Below are 19,272 nucleotides of genomic sequence, written 5' to 3'. Positions count from 1 at the left end.
ATCTGTCAAACCCTGGGGAAAAGAAAGAACCTCTTCCGAAATGTCTTCACGATAACCATTGGTAACTGACTGTACGAGCTGTGTGGTCTCCAGCACATGAAGCTGAGCAGCCGGCGGCCTGCGGAGTTTGCGCAGGCGCTAGGCGCTAGGCTTGTCGAGCCGTTACCAGGTTACCATGCTTACGAATCACAGAAATCTGTCATAGTAGAATTTATTTTGATAGGGAAGGCCCCACAGACGTTGCCGTCTTGTTGCAGGGAACCCGTAGTGCTCTTTACAGAGCGAGACAAAAACGGATAGATGCTAAACCGGACGACACGAGACAGGCAGAGAATTCCACCTATCAGCGCCAAGGAAAGAAATAGAGAACATGCCATAATAGTGGTAGGAGCGGGCAAAGACACCAGGGTGATGAGTGTTGAGAGGGGGGGGGGGGGATCCAAAGATTTTTTGTAATCTACGAGTAGATCTACGACTACGAGCCACGTAGATCTACTTCCTCTTCCTTGCATGCGGTAGATCTTGCACCGGCACCGGCTACACATCATCAGCTACACACTCAGACGCAGTACAGTCAGTACTGTCATTCGCACATGACACGTCAAGGAGAGTTGAAAACTGGTGAACAAGACTCAAGAGTAGACCATGTACCATGTCCTGTCCCCGGGGAAAATTGCGGGAAAATATCGCAAAAAACGCGGGGAAAAACGCGGCATAATATGGCATAATTTGCGGTGAATTTGCGGTAAATATGCGGTAAATATGCTGTGAATAATATTGATGTGCGGCAATTTTCAGTGAGTATGTAGTGAAGTCAATCAGTTACAAGTCTCTGGTGTAAGCACTCGTCATATTTGAGTAAAAAGCCGCCACGATGAGACGTTGCTGACCGAAAAGTGCACTGTGTGTACGTGTAGTGCAACAAAAAAGTTCAAAAAACGCGGGAAAATCGCGGAAAACGCGGTCTTTTAAAAAATCGCAAGAAACGCGGAAAAAAACGCGGCCGCGGAATTGCAATTTTCCCCGGGGACAGCATGTCCATGGTAGACTGCAACCCTTTGTAGAGTTAGTCACGTCAATACAGTAAAACTCCCCATATCCGGGCAGGTTGGGACCGAGCCCTGCCCGTAACTCAGACCATACATACATGTACATGTACATGACGTACTTACTGCATGATTGTACATGTAAAGACGTTTTGTGCCAATCAATATTATGACTGTTTTGAGGCCGTTTCAAGTTCAAGTAGTTCGTTGAAATGCCATTTTTTATGACTATATGGGTCAGAAAGGTGCCCTGTAGACTAGTCTACAGGGCACGGAAGTCCGCATCTGGGCAGTTTACTGTACAGTGTGTCTATTTGATACTGCGAAGATACTGTTCATCCACCACACAGGTATATGCGCTCCTGTGTATGGATAATCCAGCACGGCAAGTCTGGTCGACCTTTCATGTTGTCCCATACTATGATGTACCAGTGCACCAGTATTGCGCTGGCTTTGGACCCCCCCCCCCCCCCCCCCACGGACAAACCTTCATGTAGCTGAGAAGCTACACTGGGAGCCCCCCCCCCCCCCCCCCCCCCCGGCGAGGTGTGTGTGTGTGTGTGGGGGGGGGGGGGGGGGGGATTGTTAATTGCGGTGTGCCCAGAAGCCTATGCACAAAGCACATTAATATGAATGTCCACAACGCAGAACAGCCAATCAACTAGACGATAAGACAAGCACGTCACTTCTATGCTTCGAAGTGCAATAGAGGACGGCCGAACTACTTCAGCACTTCCAAGTACAGCATAGAAAACTAAATCAAAGGATAAAAAAATATAGATGCCATGGACTGATTCAAGAAAAAAAGAAAGTCTGTCCCAAAAAGCAAAACCTAGGAAGCGATTGCATGATAAGTGTCACGCAGACAATAGCAGCACAGCCATGAAATATGAAAGCCGAGACCTAAGGGAAAAAAACCCTACTTGAACTAGAGGGGCCAGTGCACCAGGGGCAATATGAATAACGGAGAGATAGGGAATACGGAACTGAGGGGGGATATTTCCATTCGTAGATTGGGTAGCCAAGATATCGGTTAGAAAGTAACAAGGTTATCGTCAGCAAATCTTTACTATTCTGAATTGTGTTTTTGTGGTGTTCAGCAGAGAATGCAAACATAGTAGTTGCAAATACGCGCTCGGCTAAAAGCTAGCCAGCCTGCCGAACGAACAACATAAATATTACGACTTTGCCTGACGCGGTCTCGAGCTGTTGAACGTTAACTTATCCATTGCAGGTAGGTACAGGGCAAGATAAGAAGTGCTAGACTAAAATCAAGGACATGAATACAGTTACACCAGCCCCAGAGAATTTGAAGAAAAAAACAGCAACACAAAGAACTAAAAATTAACTGATAAAATATCTTCGAAATATGAAATATGTACAAGGACCTAGAGAAAACAGGCTAGTCCGCAAATCTCGATGCGAAGTGCAACACCTTGCACGGCACACACGTATTCTACGCTTCTAACAGCCATCATACTTCCCCAGCGCTTCGCGGAGATTGTCGATTACCTAAAACGGCAAAGGAAGAAAGAAAACAGAGTTCGGCCACACTTGTACTGCTTCGCTTCGGAAGCAATGTTGGCACCAACACAGCATGCTTCCACTTGAAAATTGGGAAAGGTTAGTTGAGTGCTTCAAACGAACAGAAGTGAGCAAAATTAATGCACAGTGCGTGTTTCTTCAAAAAGTAAAAGAAAAAAAGGAGAGATTGCATGTAACCCCCCTCTCTCAGTTGCATGAGAAAGGGGGAGAGAGAGGGGGGGGGGGGGGGGGGGGGGAGGGGGAAGAAGATAGTCATTCGTATCTACGCGACAATAACAAAACAAACCCATGCACCTACCCGTTCATGGAAAGCAATTTGCTCCTTCATGAAATGCTGCATTGCTGCCTTTAGGTCGATGACTCTTTCACTATGAAAGTGGTTGATTTCAGCTGTGTGTGAGAGAGAGAAAGAAAGAAATGCATGGACATTAACACTGTACAGGACCGGCGTCAGCAGTTTAGGATTGGCCCGGCCATATCCCAGCCGTTCATACTTTGTGTAGGATATGGCGGGTATACAGTGTCTGCTCTAGGATTGTAGGACAGCCGGGTACACGTGTACCTGGCGCAACCATTACAAACGGTTAACTGCTTGGTTGGTTTATTTTAATTCGAACAATAAACGGGAACTAGGCCCAATGATATAAAGGCGAATGGATAAGCCGCATTAAGAAAAGAGAGGACAGGAATTAGAAAATTACGAAAGAAGAAGAAGTATCTGACACATACAAGCCATGTAGTCAGTCCTTTCAAAGTTCGAAAGTGTAAAGTACCAACCGGGTCACAGGTGACCCGGTACTATATTTTCAACCGGGTCCAAGCGCCGCCCAACCGGGTGGATTACCCGGCTCACCCGGCGCTGGAGCAGACACTGGTATACACACGACCTCCTCGGCACTAAACACACGTTGGTGGCCAACAACGTGGTGCGGTCATGGCCTGACCAACCGGACCGGTTCCGCCGGGCCTCACACACATGTACAGTAAAACCTGCCAAGGCGACCACTTGTCCCAGGGGACCACTACAACCAGGACCAAGGGATGCTACCTCCAGTCGAATGAACCTGGATAAGGAGACCACCTGTACACAGCGACCACGTTTCGAAGGTCCCTTGAGTGGTCGCCTTAGACAGGCTTCACTGTAGATAGATATAATGAAGTCTAACATTTGGTAACATGATTCCTTTCGTCCCAGTCTCTGGCTGTGGGCGGTTTCACTCATTCACTGGCTGACTCACTCACACAGTGTCTCTCGTCCAAGTTGGTGAACATTACACTGTGTTACGTACTGAGTAGAGGGCTGACTTGGCGCAGTACACCAAGGACTCACGCTATGCCCACGGAAACACAATACATGCCCGGCTGCAATGAGCATCCCAAAACTCTACACCCAGCGCGGCCCATTCAATGGAGTTGGAACACAGATGAGACTCTCACGCACTACACGTGGTAATTGTGCTTAGTCCAAACTCCAAAGGGTGGCCGCACTCACGCCGGCTTCATAAACCAGAGATCACATACATTAACAAGTTACACATAATTCAAAATAAGTCTAGAAGGTAAAAAGGAAAAAATATTTCCAGACCAGCATGATTGTATACTCGTTGATAATAAGCAGCTCATTGCACAGCAAGGCTAGGCTGAGGCAGGTGGCCTGACATCTTACCTTGCATGCTGGCCGTTAGAACTGTTCCTCTGTCGGCAATCTGCTGCACAGCCGAGTCCTGGGAACACAGACAAGATGATGAACCATTTTGTTTGGAGAAACAGAATATCTTCGAACCATATCAATCCATTGGAGTTATTCGAAGCGCCGGACAGTGTTTGGAGCTGTCTCCGCCGGTACATGTAGAGATGGGATTTGTCCACTGTTACGGGAACACTGTTTGCATTTAGTACAACTCACCGCCATCTTTTCTTCTTCCTGGAGCTTTCGGCACTGCTGAATCTTCAGAGAGGACTCCTGTAGGCACACGAACATCAAATATGTTATATTACCCATCAATCTAACTCAATCTGCACTACTGCAGAGACAGAAAGAAGAAACCGTGGCAACTAATGGTCCGGGAGTATATGGACGGCTACAGCCAACCCAACTCACCTTCTGTACTTCCACCATATCTGGATACGTTGACAACATACCAAGGTACTCCCTGATGACGTCCAGGAGAGGGAGAAGATCGTTCTTCGGCTGAGCACAAACAGTTTAGAAGGAAATGGAAGAGATGAAACAATCATCAGGAACCGAGCGAGGAATAATACGCCAAACAATTCATATCAATCCATGTGAGCTACCAATAATAAAGTATCTCCAGTGGCATCTTGTATCAAAACACAGCAATATAGAGGTCATGTGAATGATGTCATGGCAGGAAGTCAGCGGACCCGCTTACGGGCGCTATGTAAACACAGCGCGTGCCAGTGGAGCCGAATATGGGCGCTATGTATTTACAGCGTGCGCCAGGCCGCCAGCGAAGCCGCATATGGGCGCTATGTACATACAGCGTGCACCAGCGGAGCCACATATGGGCGCTGTGTACGCAGCAGGAGTCGCTAGTGAGTCGCTAGTGTATCACTGCGGGGCGACTTTGCCAAAGCATCTCAACTGATGATGGTATCACCTAACCTCTATACCTATTTCGGGGGCAATAGCTGGCTACGTTTGACCAATCACCATGATACAATGCATTCTATTCAGCTCAAAAATACCGAACACAAGGCCAACACAAGGCCAAAAAAGCAGACAGAACGACAGACCTAGCGGCAACAAACCTGTTCTTCGTAGAGCTTTGCCACAGATTCGTACGTTCTTCCAGTTTGCCCAAAGGCCTCTGTTATGGCTCCCGCATCTAGAAACCGACAGATATGTGACAAGTTCCCAACATGTATACGCATGAACACGGTCAGTTGATGATGAGCGACAATAAACATGGAGACACAGAATTGCAACAGAACTTCCTCTCTCCTTACTAAGTGGAAAACTTAGCTCTACATGTCTATACGCGCGCGCACGCACGCACACACACTACAGAGAGTACGCCGGTCACGGTGGCGTGAAGGCATTAGAATTGAGAAAAGTTCGAATCACGATAGGACCATGTCATTTCACAAGTCAACCTGGCCACATAAAACCAAGAAAGACAGGTTGATCCACATCTACTACAGCTACATGTTGTAGTAGAATGGCATAGAAACTTCAAGGCGTTGACCATTACGGACCAGAAGTTTTAACCACTTACAAGGCTTCTCCTCCATTGCAAAGGTCTCACTCAACTTGGTGAAGACCAGGCCAAGCTTTTGATACTCCCGGGTGAAAACTGCAGAGCAAGGACAGCAGCACAGAACAGGTACCCAGACAGGGATGGTCAGTACCACTGGGATACTAACAAGATAGTAGAAACGAATGGGTGCTTCAACCTATGACTGCTGGGAAGTGAGCAACACGATGCTGTGAGTGACGTATAGCCCTGGCAGAAGAAAGACTGCAGTGCAGCATCCTGACGACCCGGTCACCAAAACACCCCAAGAAGACCGCGTGCAATACAATGGGCAAGTGGTAAGATGTAGGTGGACACACACACACACACACACACACACACCCCCCCCCCACACACACACACACACACACACACTCTCTCTCTCACACACACGAAATTCGACTGAGTGGCGAACTGTTGAAAGTTCCCATTTGAAAGCGTTGAATTCGACACATGCAAACATGGGCAGGCTCCAAACGGGGTCTCACAATCTCATCTGGGCTTCACCTCAGCACCTAGGCTAGAGCGAATGATGTGAGTTCTCAAAGAACACATACTAGTCTAGAACAGCCAGCAAAGCGCTTACCTCCAGAATGCTGCTCGCAATGCTCCTGACAGCGAGTCTTCAGTCTCACCATGTTGTCGTCCATACTCTTCACAAAGCGTCCAAAGTGGTCCACCTCCTGATCTCTGCAATCACATCATCAGAGAGAGAGAGAGAAACTAGAGAACAGCATCATGAAACTGTGACGCCAGCACACAAGCAGAACGCACAGAGGGGCGATGACGAACGACACTGGCAAACGATACGTTGGCCCCGCAGGTGCAAAACTACAGCCAACAAACGCTGCCGCTTGCTAATGTCCACTATTGTACTGGTACAAGCAGCATGAAATAGAGTATAATTAGACGTAAACCAAGCTACGAGTTTTGATGCCATCAAGAATGTTATGATATCATCAAGAATGCTATGACGTCATCAAGAGTGTTATGATGTCATCAAGAGCGTCAAATGTGACCAAGACATACAACCGAAGTTCTGCTCTACGCTACGGGAATGCGATGCGGAGAATCCTCTGCTCCGCTTTCCCGTATCGTAAAGGAAACTTGTTCTGCTCAACGTTCACGGAAAGAAGTCACGCGGAATGTGTACTGGGAGTTTCCAGTTCAAAATTCGGCAGTTTTGTGCCTGATTAGAATGACACGCGACAGATCCATACACATCTTACTTGGGTGTGCCACAATGTAGAAAACCTCGTCTCCGCAAAAAAATCTGGACCCACAACACGTGAAGCCGTAGACTCTAACCCAGACACCTGTTCTCTGTCTCTACGTTTCACGTATAGCAGAACCTCGCTAATGACCTACCCAGCAGTTGCATCAATGTCAGGTCCTCGAGTCACAGTGATAAAGAACTCTGAACCGACAAGGTCATCCTTCTCTGCCCGTCGCTTGCCTACCTTCCATGCCTATACATATATGGAGGGGCATACAACCAACATCATCACAACATTAAAGCTGACACACTATTAACATTCGGTGCACGTTTGAATGAGTTACGATAATTTATCCACTGGTCTTGCACTGCAATTATTGCGCAAGTATTTGGACGAGTATACTCGTCCTCAGTCATTTGGTGCATACTCCACAGGGCAGGTATGCTCGTCTTTATAGCGGAAAGGCTTAACTGCTGCATGTATATTGTATGTCAACAAATAGTCCAGAAACCATAACCACTGTGAACCTGGAACTATAGCCCTCACCATCGTCTACACGGATTTCAAAAGCGTCGACCTCCATTTTGACATGGTGGCTGGCCGCGCTACCCGTAGGCGCACGTGCCCCCCGCGTGTCTTAGCGCGAGCTTCGAGCTAAAGTAGTAAAGATCATGTCGCCCACTCATTTCCCTGTGTTTCCCCATTTCTTCAAACTCGCTCAGCTTTTGCTTCAGCTTTTGCTTCGCTTGTGCTTCAGCTCCACGCTGTAGTCTGAGTTTAGTTCTCTTGTCTTCTTCCAGCAGAATACTGCAAACTCTACAGCGGGTCGAGCTTCTCCTTGAAGAGTTTCTTTTGCGTCGAGATAGAGTGTCGATCGTTTCAGTCCTATCTTGCCGTCGTCTCATGAGCGCCCGAAAGCAACAGTATCTATTTTCTTGGCGTTCCATTTTCTGGCGAACTCATTCACCTACTACTTCTTCCTTTATGAAAGCTTCAGGTGGGTGAGTTCTCCCACTAGCGACAATCATGCCTTGGAAAGGAACAGGATATTCCTAAGGTACACTGTATGTACAGCCAGTGCAGTGGTGTCAGTGTACTGCACTGCAAAAAGCTACTGCATGCACTGCGCGTAGTTGTTGTTTGTTTTGTCGAGAAAGAATCCCTTTCGCACTTGCGCGGGCCGCGAGGGCGCAGCACAGAAACGGGTCTATTGAATTCATTTCTTGGTCGATTTTGACAACCAATACGTCGTTGTTTTTCTTTTTTCACTGGCTATCCTTTCTCCACTTCCGAATTGCGATGCCGTCCACCTGGAAAGCCTTGAAGTGAAACGAGTGGAGGTCGATTTTGGAGGTAATTTTCGGCCAAACGGCAATCAAATCGAAAAATTCGAAGCGGACGATCTGTTGGTATCTATCGAAAGAAGACGTTGGTCCATAAAAAATCTTTGGAAACTACATCGTATGAACCAAGGAATTACGGTAAGTTTGAGAATTTTGGTACATTAGTTAGCTGTACGCTGATTGGTCGATTAGCGCGACCGTTGACAAACGGGCCAGTGACGCTTTGTACAGCGTTGGTGAGGGCTGAACTATCCAGTAGTCAGCAACTCGTATCTCCCCACACTCACCTTCTCATCCTTGCATGTGAGGAAATGTTGGAAAACCATACTGCGCGAAATAACAGGATGGCGTGCTACGCGGTTCAGCCACATCTCTAGACGTTCTCGTCGCTTCTCAATGAAGTCCTCACCATAGCGGCCTGACACCAGAAACAACAGAAAGAGAAAAAATCATGATCGATGGAAACAAAGTTAGTTCTTTACTTAGGTCATTATCGAACACGTCATTTTGCTGAGCTAGCTGAGCTGGTGATCATGGACATGCTGCGCATGACCGCCCAGTGGCCCTCTGGGCTCCTGCCACGTCACCTACAACTCTTTTAGATACTGGCGTGATCAGTCATATGGTTCGCGCTGGCCCAACCACACACAAGCACACACCCTCACTGACCCCCCCCCCCCCCCCCCACACACACACACGCACACATAAACAAAGCGGCGGGAACCCTGGCACCGGCAGACGCCACAGAATAACATAATTCGAATAGCTTCAGGAAAATAACACACGTCTACTCCTCACGACACATGTCTCTCTGTACGGAGATTTGCGGACACAACACATGGAAAACACATTGAGGAGAACCCTCTCAGATTGTCGTAATAATATAATGAGAAAACGGTGAAATGAGGCGATTGACAAGTGAAACAGGTGCTGAAGCCTAGTTGCGAATTTGAATTCGTCTTGGACGGTCACAAAAACATCACAGCAGTTGTCCTTACCAGCGTATTGTTTGTCGGGCAGAGGTGGCACAGCCAGAACGGTGAATTTTTCTACCAGCCGATCGTGTAGCCAGTCAAAGTGCTTGTAGCGTCTCTCCACGAGCTCGCCGGTGGTCTGGGAAAGACAGTATGCACAAACAACGGAAGGCAGGATTTAGCGTGGATTTGCATTCAATGCCATGTCGGGATGGCAGATGTGGACATGCAATAGATGAGAGCCTACTCATCCAAGGATAGGATCCCTTCATGCACACGTAAATACCTTCAGCTCAGGCGTCAAAAAAAACTTCACATAAACAGGCCCTTAGTCTAGAAACTGTACCTTGCGTACACCACACGTAATGTAACTGTACTCCACATTGTCCCAACCAACCAACCAACAAGCCCACTGCAAATATTGTGGGATTTTCTTTCTAACAAGCCGTCATGTAGGGGAAGTACATGTGCCCAGACGGGTATAAGTAGGGAGAGCAACGCCTCGCACTGCCAGTACATCGAAATACAACACACTAGGTGCAGTGCACAGTGATGTGATGCATGCATAGTGGGTTATTAAGGGGTACCACATGTGGCACGAAAATGGTGTTGCACAGCTTTTCGGATCTGCAAAGCAAAGGGTCAGGGAAGGGAAGGGAGGAGTGAGTTAGGGGTACCACATGCGGGACGAAAATGGTGTTGCACAGCTTTTTGGATCTGCAAAGCAAAGGGTCAGGGAAGGGAAGGGAGGAGTGAGTTAGGGGTACCACATGCGGGACGAAAATGGTGTTGCACAGCTTTACGGATCTGCAAAGCAAAGGGTCAGGGAAGGGAAGGGAGGGGTGCAAAAAGCAGTGGCTGGACGTTGGGGAAAGTGTGCAAAATGTTGGCGCAAGCCAATTTGTCATGAAAAACATGAAACGTATGGCCCGTCGTACACCAGGTTCCAGCCGCCAAAAATTTCACGGTTCGCTTGAGACCCAATAAGACTGGGCTTTCAGTATCCGTAGGAACGTCACCACCCTGCGAAGTTCCCAGGCGCAGATGCAGCTCCTAAGGCGCTGCCAACGTACCCTATTGTGTTGTGGCTGCTGGCCAGCAGTTGAGAGTAGGTGTGGATGAATGCATAGGGTACGGTTTTGTGAAGTAGCATGAAAGAGCAGCAGTGGTACTCCCAAACGGCAACATAACTCACCGACATAGAGATGGTGTACGCAATAAAGCTTTTCATTCCCTTCAGCTTGCTCTTCTTGGTTGGCTCAGTCACTGTCAGCTCAAACGATTGAGCTTGGGTCCAACGAGGACCTTCTGGAGATTGCTGGAGAGTGAAGAAGAAACATGGATTTCTCAAAACAGCAAACTCTTTCGTATCTAGGTTACAATGATGAGTGGATAACGCTCTCTTACTCCCCAAAATAACCCACCATGACATCGTTAGTTCACACACACACGCACACACACACACACACGTGAACACACACATACACACACACGCACACGAGAGCAAGAATATAGGTTCTAGCCACGGCAAGAATTAAGAACTACATGTACCACAACATTTCGAAAATGGATCCTCAAGATTATTACTTACAAAGAGGGCGACTTCTTCACCGCCCGCAGCCCTTGCCTTCGTTTCACCAAGTAAAAAGGCTTCTCCTCCAGATTTTACAAATGTCGAGAACCTGAGAAATATAAACACGCAGATAGAAAGACACACATGCATAGACGAGCACGTGCACACACGCGTGCGCACGCACACACACACACAATATACGCAACATTAGGAAGCTGAGAAGACTCGAGCAGCTATCGCATTGCAAGGTGCTTCTCAGTTCCCATTCTTTTTGCAACGAAGCCTTTGAGAAGGGAAGACCAAAGAGAGTCTAAAACTCGGGGGAAGGTGGCCAAAGGAAGAAATTAGATATCAACATGATGCTGATATCCCGAACATGATGATTATAGTGCATACAAGGTTCGTCATGTGCACAGTGCGGTGCCAGCATACTAGTAGTGGCACTGCTGGGCAGTAGAGTGCCCATTATCTGCACCCCCCTCGGGGAGCAGCAGCAGTCTACAGGGGGCTCGAATGAGGAGCATGTTTGGATTAGGGTGCGAAATCATCGGAAACATATACAACATACCTTCTTCCTTTTTTTTTTAAAGAATTCGGGCTTGGAAACTATAAAACTGTGTAGGGTATTCAGTGTTGCCATATCATTTAGCTAAATACGAGTAGAATTAACAAAATGCACCGTCCGGGGACCCGATTCCTAGCAACCCTAGCCTCCACAGTCACACGCGTCACACTACAGTAGAACCTGTAACACAAGACCACTGTAATTATTAGCGACTACGACACTTACAAACAGTCTGAAAACACCAACAACTAGCTCTGCCTTTCGATATTGAGCACTCTATTGGACAGCCTGGGACCTCTCTGATTTACAGTCTGAAAAAATTTCGACGGGTTCGCGTACCAGGCAGGTCAAGTACAAGGTGTCGTACAACTCCCTGGTCAAGAACCACCTTTCCGCTTCCGTGGGACGCCACCACCCCATGATCAGGCGTCATTTACAGTCTGAAAACATCATGTAAACTGTCGGTGGTGGCGGAACTAACCTGTTGATATTCTTGCGAATGGTCCCACTTCTCTGAATGCCGGACTCCGATTGTTTGAATTCGCGACTGTGTGCTGCGCCATCTGCGCCATCCAAATAAGCTGCAGAGTTGGGTGATAGAGCTACGGGACATCATGCAATGCAAAAGCAAGAGAACAGTGCACAAGTATTTCACAAAAGCAGGATGACAGAACACTGGCAACCGGCAATCCTGCTAGAGCAGAGATGAAGACTGATGGGTGAAGCAAAAAAAACTCAAATCACAATTTGGGCAAACATCATCATTATTACGGCAGCAAGGCGGGCAATTTCTCACGCCAAGGTTTTACGGCTGAACCCGCCCTTGCTGTTGGGCACGCGAGAACAATGGCGGGATATCAAAAAAGGGAATGAAGACGGACAACTATGAAAGAAGAAACCGGAGGCTATCCTCTGGTGAGAAGGTAGAATACTAGAATTACCTTTGCTTTATACGAGTTTAGAAATAAAAGGAAGAAACAAGAAGTGACTCACAATGATACTGAGAAGAAGGGCACACTACAGGCTCTTGAACAACATTTCGAAACGTTTTCAGGAGTATACTTTCAATCCCCATCGTCAGGTGAAATACAGGCAAAATAGATGTTGTTCAAGAGCCTGAATGTCATTCTCCTCAGTACTATAGCATTCTTGTCTCCGAGGAAACTGTTCACGTAAGTGACTTACACGATGTAGTACTGGTTGCAGGTGCAGGTTCTTGTGTTCCGCTCTCGTCCCACTCGCCACCTTCGTCCCAGCTCTCCGCACGGTCGCGGTAGCCATCCTCCTCCTCCTGTGCATAGCCCTGGTTCTGATCGTAGGCATAGTCCTGCGGTGCCGTCGCGGCCGCGGCGGGCTCTGCAACTTGCACCGGCGGGGCTGACGGCGCTGCTGCTGCACCCTCGGGTATAACCTGTGTGTCATCACATACCCAAAGACGGCACAGTGCTAGCTCAGTACATGTACAACATACCAACTACACTGCAGTGTCCGGTGACGAAGAACTGGCGGTTCGCGGCTGCAGTCTAACCACATTCTTATTTTCATGTACTGTCGCGGACATGGAAATCCGGTCGCAGGTCAAGTGGCCCGAGTCAAGTGGCCCGAAGGTGCTGGCCATAAGATTATTATGGACTTCAGCCATGTCTTTAAAGATTCGAACGTACGAACTCTCACGAACTTGGAAAAAGTCTTGCATTGCGATATGCGTGTGGACCCTGCACTGCACTGTCCTCTGAAAGTGAGTCAGTCGTCACCTTCACAACCACACACCCCTTCCCCTTCCATACATGCGTGTGCACACAGCAACACACAGACACGCACTGCTCGTGTGCGCGCGCGCACACACACACACACACAGACTCAGACATGCCCATCGCGGAAGCGATGATAGCGAACAGCTATGTTAGGCATAGCAACTTGTGCTGGGATTACACCATTCAACAGCTTGCAAGGCTGATGAATTGACAGCCACTAATTTTAGCCTGGTATCCACCACACAGCTGATTGAAGTGACTTTTTCTGGCCAGTGAATCCCTATTTTCATTTTTCATTTTTTTCTTTTTCTTTTTTTCGACACACATTCACACCACACCACATACTCTGGCATACACTGGCTAGGCTGCTGGTAACCACCCAGGAGAAGAAATGAAGAGCTAGGAGAATGAGAAAGAGAAGAAAGACGTGTGCGACCATAATCGTCGGGAATTGAACCCGCAACCTCTCGATTGGAAATCGACTGCACATACCACTGCACCATATGGGACACACACACACACACACACACACACACACACACACACACACACACACACACACACACACACACACACACACACATGCACACACACAAACACACACACACCACACACACACACACACACACACTACCGCTCTCTACCTAGAAAGCTCACCTCTACGTAAGTCTCGGGAAAGAGTCCGATCTGTCCAGAAGGCATTCTACCTTCCCACCAGCCATCTCCAACATCCTGAGTAATTGGGCAAGAGAAGACGGGAGTCATGGTTATTTCAAGATCACCAATACCTACGAGCTAAAGCCAGCAAACAGTCACCACTAAATACGCTGCATGTCCAGCATGCGCAAAACAAGGCATACAGCCCGTTTGGATAACAATAATCATCTAAGCACTGGCTTCTACTGCTTGTGAAACAGAGAGAGGATCAAGGCGCAGATGCAGCTCCCAAAGCAAAAGTACATGGAAATTATAACACCACAGTCTACAGTAGCTGCTCGGTTTTCTTTCGGGTCATCATGAATGATAGGATAGCCCGTCATACCGAAGGCTCAGCGCCACATCACAGTATCGCTAAGGTGACAGCGGGAAATGTGTGTGTATTTTCCCCCTTTAAAGGCTTTTGTTCGACCAGCGCACCTTGGCGGTACGGTAAAATCTACTGAAATGGCCATGTACTGTACATTGATGTGAGATGCAGGACTTTATCGTCTACGCAAAAACGTTACAGTGATGCAGATTAGGGATGACGGGAGCACTACATTACGTACCGGGCGGTGCAAATAGCATGAAAGTGCTCAGCAACATTCACAAATCACACATTCATCTCAGGCAGAATACTTTCCAGCCAACACGGACTCTGTAGGGCTGCTTCTGCTTCTGCTGCTTCGGTCTCAAGTCTAAACCGTTTCCTATGTTTGCCTGTAACATGCACTGTGCCTACATGGGCAGCTGTGGTACTCTGATCAATATCCTCAATGACATGATTCGTCTACACGCGGCCACGTTCGTCATCCCACGAGTGAGAGTGCAGGAAGGAACAGCACAGGGTACGGGCCGTAATGGCAACACGGCTGGAAACCCTCTGTGTTTGCTAAGCCGAGAAGACACAGCTCGCATCCGCTAGCAAACACACAGGCACCACTGCCAAGTACATGTAAGCCCTTTGCCCATGAAGTGATGATTTGTTTTTTGTACTAAGCAGGTCAAAACATGAAACTAAACTTTTGTGCAGAAAGCTGATCGTCGTCGACTGGCACTCAGCAAGCCGACTTATCCAATACGACAACAATTCCAGCATGACAACGGTGAAACCATTAGCCAACACCCTCATTTGCAGTGCCAGAAGGGGAGGCTTTTATGACAATGAGTACAGTACATGTACCGTAATACGAACGACCTCTGAACTTTTGTTCTGATTTGATACTATAGTTCACAGATCTCACTAGGTCCACCGTACACAATACTAAAATTCGAACAACAAAAACTACTCGTCTGCATGACATTGTACTTGTTTTAAAAATTGAATGGCACAGAAATGCACATCCTGTGGAAGTCAAAAGAGTGTGGGATGAGAAGACTCACCTGATTCGTCACAAACAGAACATCTCCCTCAGTTATCGTCAGCTCTCCGCCACCGCTATCGCCTTCGAAATCGTACAACACTCGAACCTTGACCATGACAGCCACACCAGATGGTACGAACAGAGAGAAAACTGATAGTTTGCATTCGTCTACACCAACACTACCTTGTTTATCCTGGCTTGCTCAAATGACAAGCAACAAGCAACATCCTATGCCCGTGGAATTATTTTCTGTGAATAGGAGGAAACGCCAGCGAAGCACAAGGTCAATGGGAGCCGTTTGGTTACTGGACAACTGGTAGCTAGCTACCTGGCAAGCACTATCTGCACACACGACATAACATGCTTTCTTGGACTTCCCTTGACTTCATCAGTACACCGAGCAGCGTCACTCGAGTGATCATGGACATGGTGATGTGAGGCATGCACGGAAGACTGTCTGTGAGTGTGAAGTGCACAGATCTCTATGTAGATTACGACATGTATTCATGAACTTCCTTCACACACATGCACAGATTGATTTTTTGAAAGGAAAGCCAGATAATAGCATGGTGCGCACCGGTGAGACGATACAGCCAGCGCGCACTTGGCCGGCCCCTGTCGCGCTAGCCTAGGGCCTGAAAATCGTAGGAAGGATTTGTACGCCCACGGCCACCATTGTACAACTCGGTTTGCGTACCTGTATCTCTGCAGACTCTGCCATTTTGAAGACGCCTTCGGATTCACACCCGAGGGAATCCTGTCCAGATGGATCTTTCACACTGAAGATAGAATGGGCGTAGATGAGTCTACAGTCTAGCTGGGGAAGATGCGGACCCCAGCAGCCTCGGAAGCTTCGGCTTTTCAGCCTGGGACTAGTCGACTTGGGAGAGCGACGTAAATCCTGTATTGCAGCTCGTCTTCAGCTCCTGCTCCTTCTTCAGCGTATGCACATGCGCTCAATCCGAAATCCTAGCAAAACTACCACATGCACAACTCTAAAAGAAGATATTTCGCCACTTCTTCCCTGTATGTCAAAAACACAACAAAAATGACTCTACTGCAACAATGTACTAAACATCTTCACAGACTTCAGTGACAGTGATCGATCGATCAGCTGGTCGTACGACTTATGTTGTGCAGCAACGCGAGCTACAGTCAGTACAGAGGCTCGTAACAGAGCTATGCCTAATGAACTCCTAGCGCCTGCCAACCTACAATCTTTTGATTGGAGTTATAAAAATCGAGGATTTGTTGCTTGGGCCAAATATTATACAGTTTTCGGGCCCCCAACTCCCAAGTTGCAACCTCCCAGTACAGTGCAATGCAGTCTTCCACACACCAGGAAGATCACTATCATTCGTATCAAGACAAGCGCTAGCTAGCTACTAAACATGACTCGCACTGACTGACTGTGGACATGTCGACAGTGACTTCGAAAAACGGAGCACCGCGCACACCGGTATGTCACTAGTAAAAGACACAGTCTGTAGTGTAGGGCCTATGCCTATGCCATGGCTCGACTCCCTGATCCATACTACACAGACCCCATACTAGCCTTACTACTAGGCCATAGCATCACCCGCGGAGAAGTGACGTTTCGGGGCCTACACTACCTGATTAGTATAGACTTGCAGTGCATTGCGCAGCACGAGTAGACCTACTCTGTGGTCAAAGTATGATTGCTCCACCCCGAACAGTTCAACACACCAATTCCCGGATCAATCTATGCAGAGCCCGGCCTCATACTCAGCCTTTCCTCACTCCGTCAACACCATTACTGGTGTTAATTTTGGAACCAACTCCCTTTCGGGATGAACTTAGGGACACTGGAAGAGCTACCACACTGTAGTACCAGAACCAACGTGCGCAAACCAACAGCCTTCCAGCTTGGAAGGTTCAAGGATATGGTAGGACCAATGAGGGGAAGGTGAGCGTAGCGAGAATGTGCACAAGCCAACTTGGGTGGGGCAGCAATATCAGAGAGATAGAAAGGGAGAAGCCTTGCCAAAACGAATGATACAAAACCGGACGCCAATATCTAACGGTACTCCTCATGCATGGCACTATTGTGGACGAGTTGACTACGATAACAAGTAGTTTCACACGACGTACGTTTCGCCGTATTGCTAGTGACGGCTCATCAGGTGTGCAAATTTAACTCGGATACTGATCCAATAAATATAATTAAAATAGAAGAAATCACATGGAAACGAGTTATGAAGCAACTATCCACGACTGTAACAAGATATTAGGCAGTCAGAAAGTGCGACAACAGGGCACAAAACTGAAAATCAGTCATGTTACTGACACATTCAACGACCTGAGACCTACAATGTAGCTCTCGCACTACTCCAGTGCGCAAACCAACAGCCTTTCAGCTTGGAATGTTCAAGGTTATGCTAGGACCAATGAGGGGAAGGTGAGTGTAGCGAAAATGTGCACAAACTAGGTACCACGGCTACAAAGTATTACAATATTGCATTATTAACAGAACTTAACTCTGATACTGAGCCAATAAGTATCCAATATCAGACGAGGCTGAGGTTTTATGACTTCTAAAAACCTGTATAAAAACCGAAGCGCAGCCGAGGTTTTTACAACACGTATTTTATAAGTCATAAAACCGAAGGCGAGTCTCCTATTGGATTTATATCCAGCTTGGAACAGCATTTTCTGAAAGTAACACTCACTTGGAATAGGTAACAAATGAAAATACTACCGTTTCTGGCCTTTCTAATTGTTCAATTATGATCTGTTGTTTCAACAGATAGATGTAGTACTTGAAGCAATAATCTTACAACTCTGCTGAAGTACCGTGTAGTCAAAGTGAAGCCTGTGGAGATGCAGTAGTAATCTTACTACTCTGTTGCAGTACTGTGTGGTGGAATTGAAGCCTGTGGCATCCTGCGACTTCGTCTTTTACATGTTTGTAACCATACAAGTATCGGTAATAGCACATACATGTAGGGGGTCTTGAAATACGACGACTCGTACATCTACGGTTTGTACACTGCAATCAAGACAAAGGCATAGTTCCCAAATGGCACAATCAGCTTCTTGGCTCATGATGTACTCTATGACCCTAAAAATTAAGCCTGTGGCCTCTTGTGACTTTTAATTAACCTTGTAATAGCGCCTAGGGGGTCTTGAAATACTACGACTGAGTCGACTGGTACTCATTGGGTTTGTACACTGCACTGCAAGCAAGATCATGGCATAGTTCCCAAAATATTGGCAATATGAGCGTCTACTCTAACAACCCTGCAACTTTGTTTTCCTTCAGGTCAACTACCAGGGGGGGGGGGGTCGTGCAATACTCACCACGGGCACTGGTTTGGAGGGTTTGTGCACTGCAAAGGCATAGGTCCCAAATGGCAAAATAAGTTTCTACAAAGTGCCCATGCTCTCCTACTTCATCCTTTCTTCTGCCTCGAGCAATGATGATGGAGACAGGTGATGATCAGACCTCTGCTGACCTGCGGAGAAGAGAAGGAGGGTCTTTGCAACTTCAACTGCTGAGGAGCGACAAGAGCTAATAGACAAGAGGACCCCCAAAAACACCGTTATTGCTACTGATTTCTGGACGCACGCCTTTGAGCAATACAATGAAGGGAAGGAAAGTCCCCTCGAGCTAAAAGCAGCTTCAACGGCTGGTCTTGCTGGCCTTGTTTGTAACAGACTACATGTTGTTGTTGTTGTTGTTGTTGTTGTTGTTGTTGTTGTTGTTGTTGTTGTTGTTGTTGTTGTTGTTGTTGTTGTTGTTGTTGTTGTTGTTGTTGTTGTTGTTGTTGTTGTTTGGCTTTACTTAGAGTGGAGTTCCAAAACAGGCCTAAATCTAATGACAATGGTCCCACTGATAATAAGAGAAAAGAAAAAAATATAAAAATAAGCTGACAAACAGAACAGAGAAGAAGATAGTTAGATAACTAATATGA

The 19,272-nt window shown here is 47.3% G+C and overlaps 1 protein-coding gene across 2 annotated transcripts; it reads right to left on the bottom strand.

Annotated features, from left to right (window-relative positions):
- Positions 1-1,708: 1,708 nt before the first annotated feature.
- Positions 1,709-16,510, bottom strand: LOC135823249 (sorting nexin-33-like). 2 transcript variants are annotated; one of them, XM_065336099.1, is made up of 18 exons: positions 16,035-16,510; positions 15,357-15,443; positions 13,932-14,006; positions 12,706-12,931; positions 12,002-12,101; positions 10,974-11,064; positions 10,578-10,700; positions 9,407-9,521; positions 8,696-8,826; positions 7,217-7,317; positions 6,435-6,538; positions 5,831-5,908; positions 5,364-5,440; positions 4,693-4,782; positions 4,498-4,554; positions 4,258-4,315; positions 2,890-2,981; positions 1,709-2,558 (listed from the first exon to the last, which is right to left on the bottom strand). In XM_065336099.1, exons 1-18 carry the CDS (start codon positions 16,056-16,058, stop codon positions 2,511-2,513), a joined length of 1,677 nt encoding a protein of 558 aa, XP_065192171.1. In that variant the 5' UTR covers positions 16,059-16,510; the 3' UTR covers positions 1,709-2,510. The 2 variants fall into 2 exon arrangements, with proteins under 2 accessions (XP_065192171.1, XP_065192170.1); XM_065336098.1 differs by having other exon boundaries at positions 12,002-12,122; positions 16,035-16,505.
- Positions 16,511-19,272: the final 2,762 nt, after the last annotated feature.

The sequence above is a fragment of the Sycon ciliatum genome, chromosome 8, assembly GCF_964019385.1.
Source record: "Sycon ciliatum chromosome 8, ocSycCili1.1, whole genome shotgun sequence".
NCBI classification, from domain to species: Eukaryota; Metazoa; Porifera; class Calcarea; order Leucosolenida; family Sycettidae; genus Sycon; species Sycon ciliatum.
This window is presented reverse-complemented; position numbering and strand designations above follow the sequence as displayed.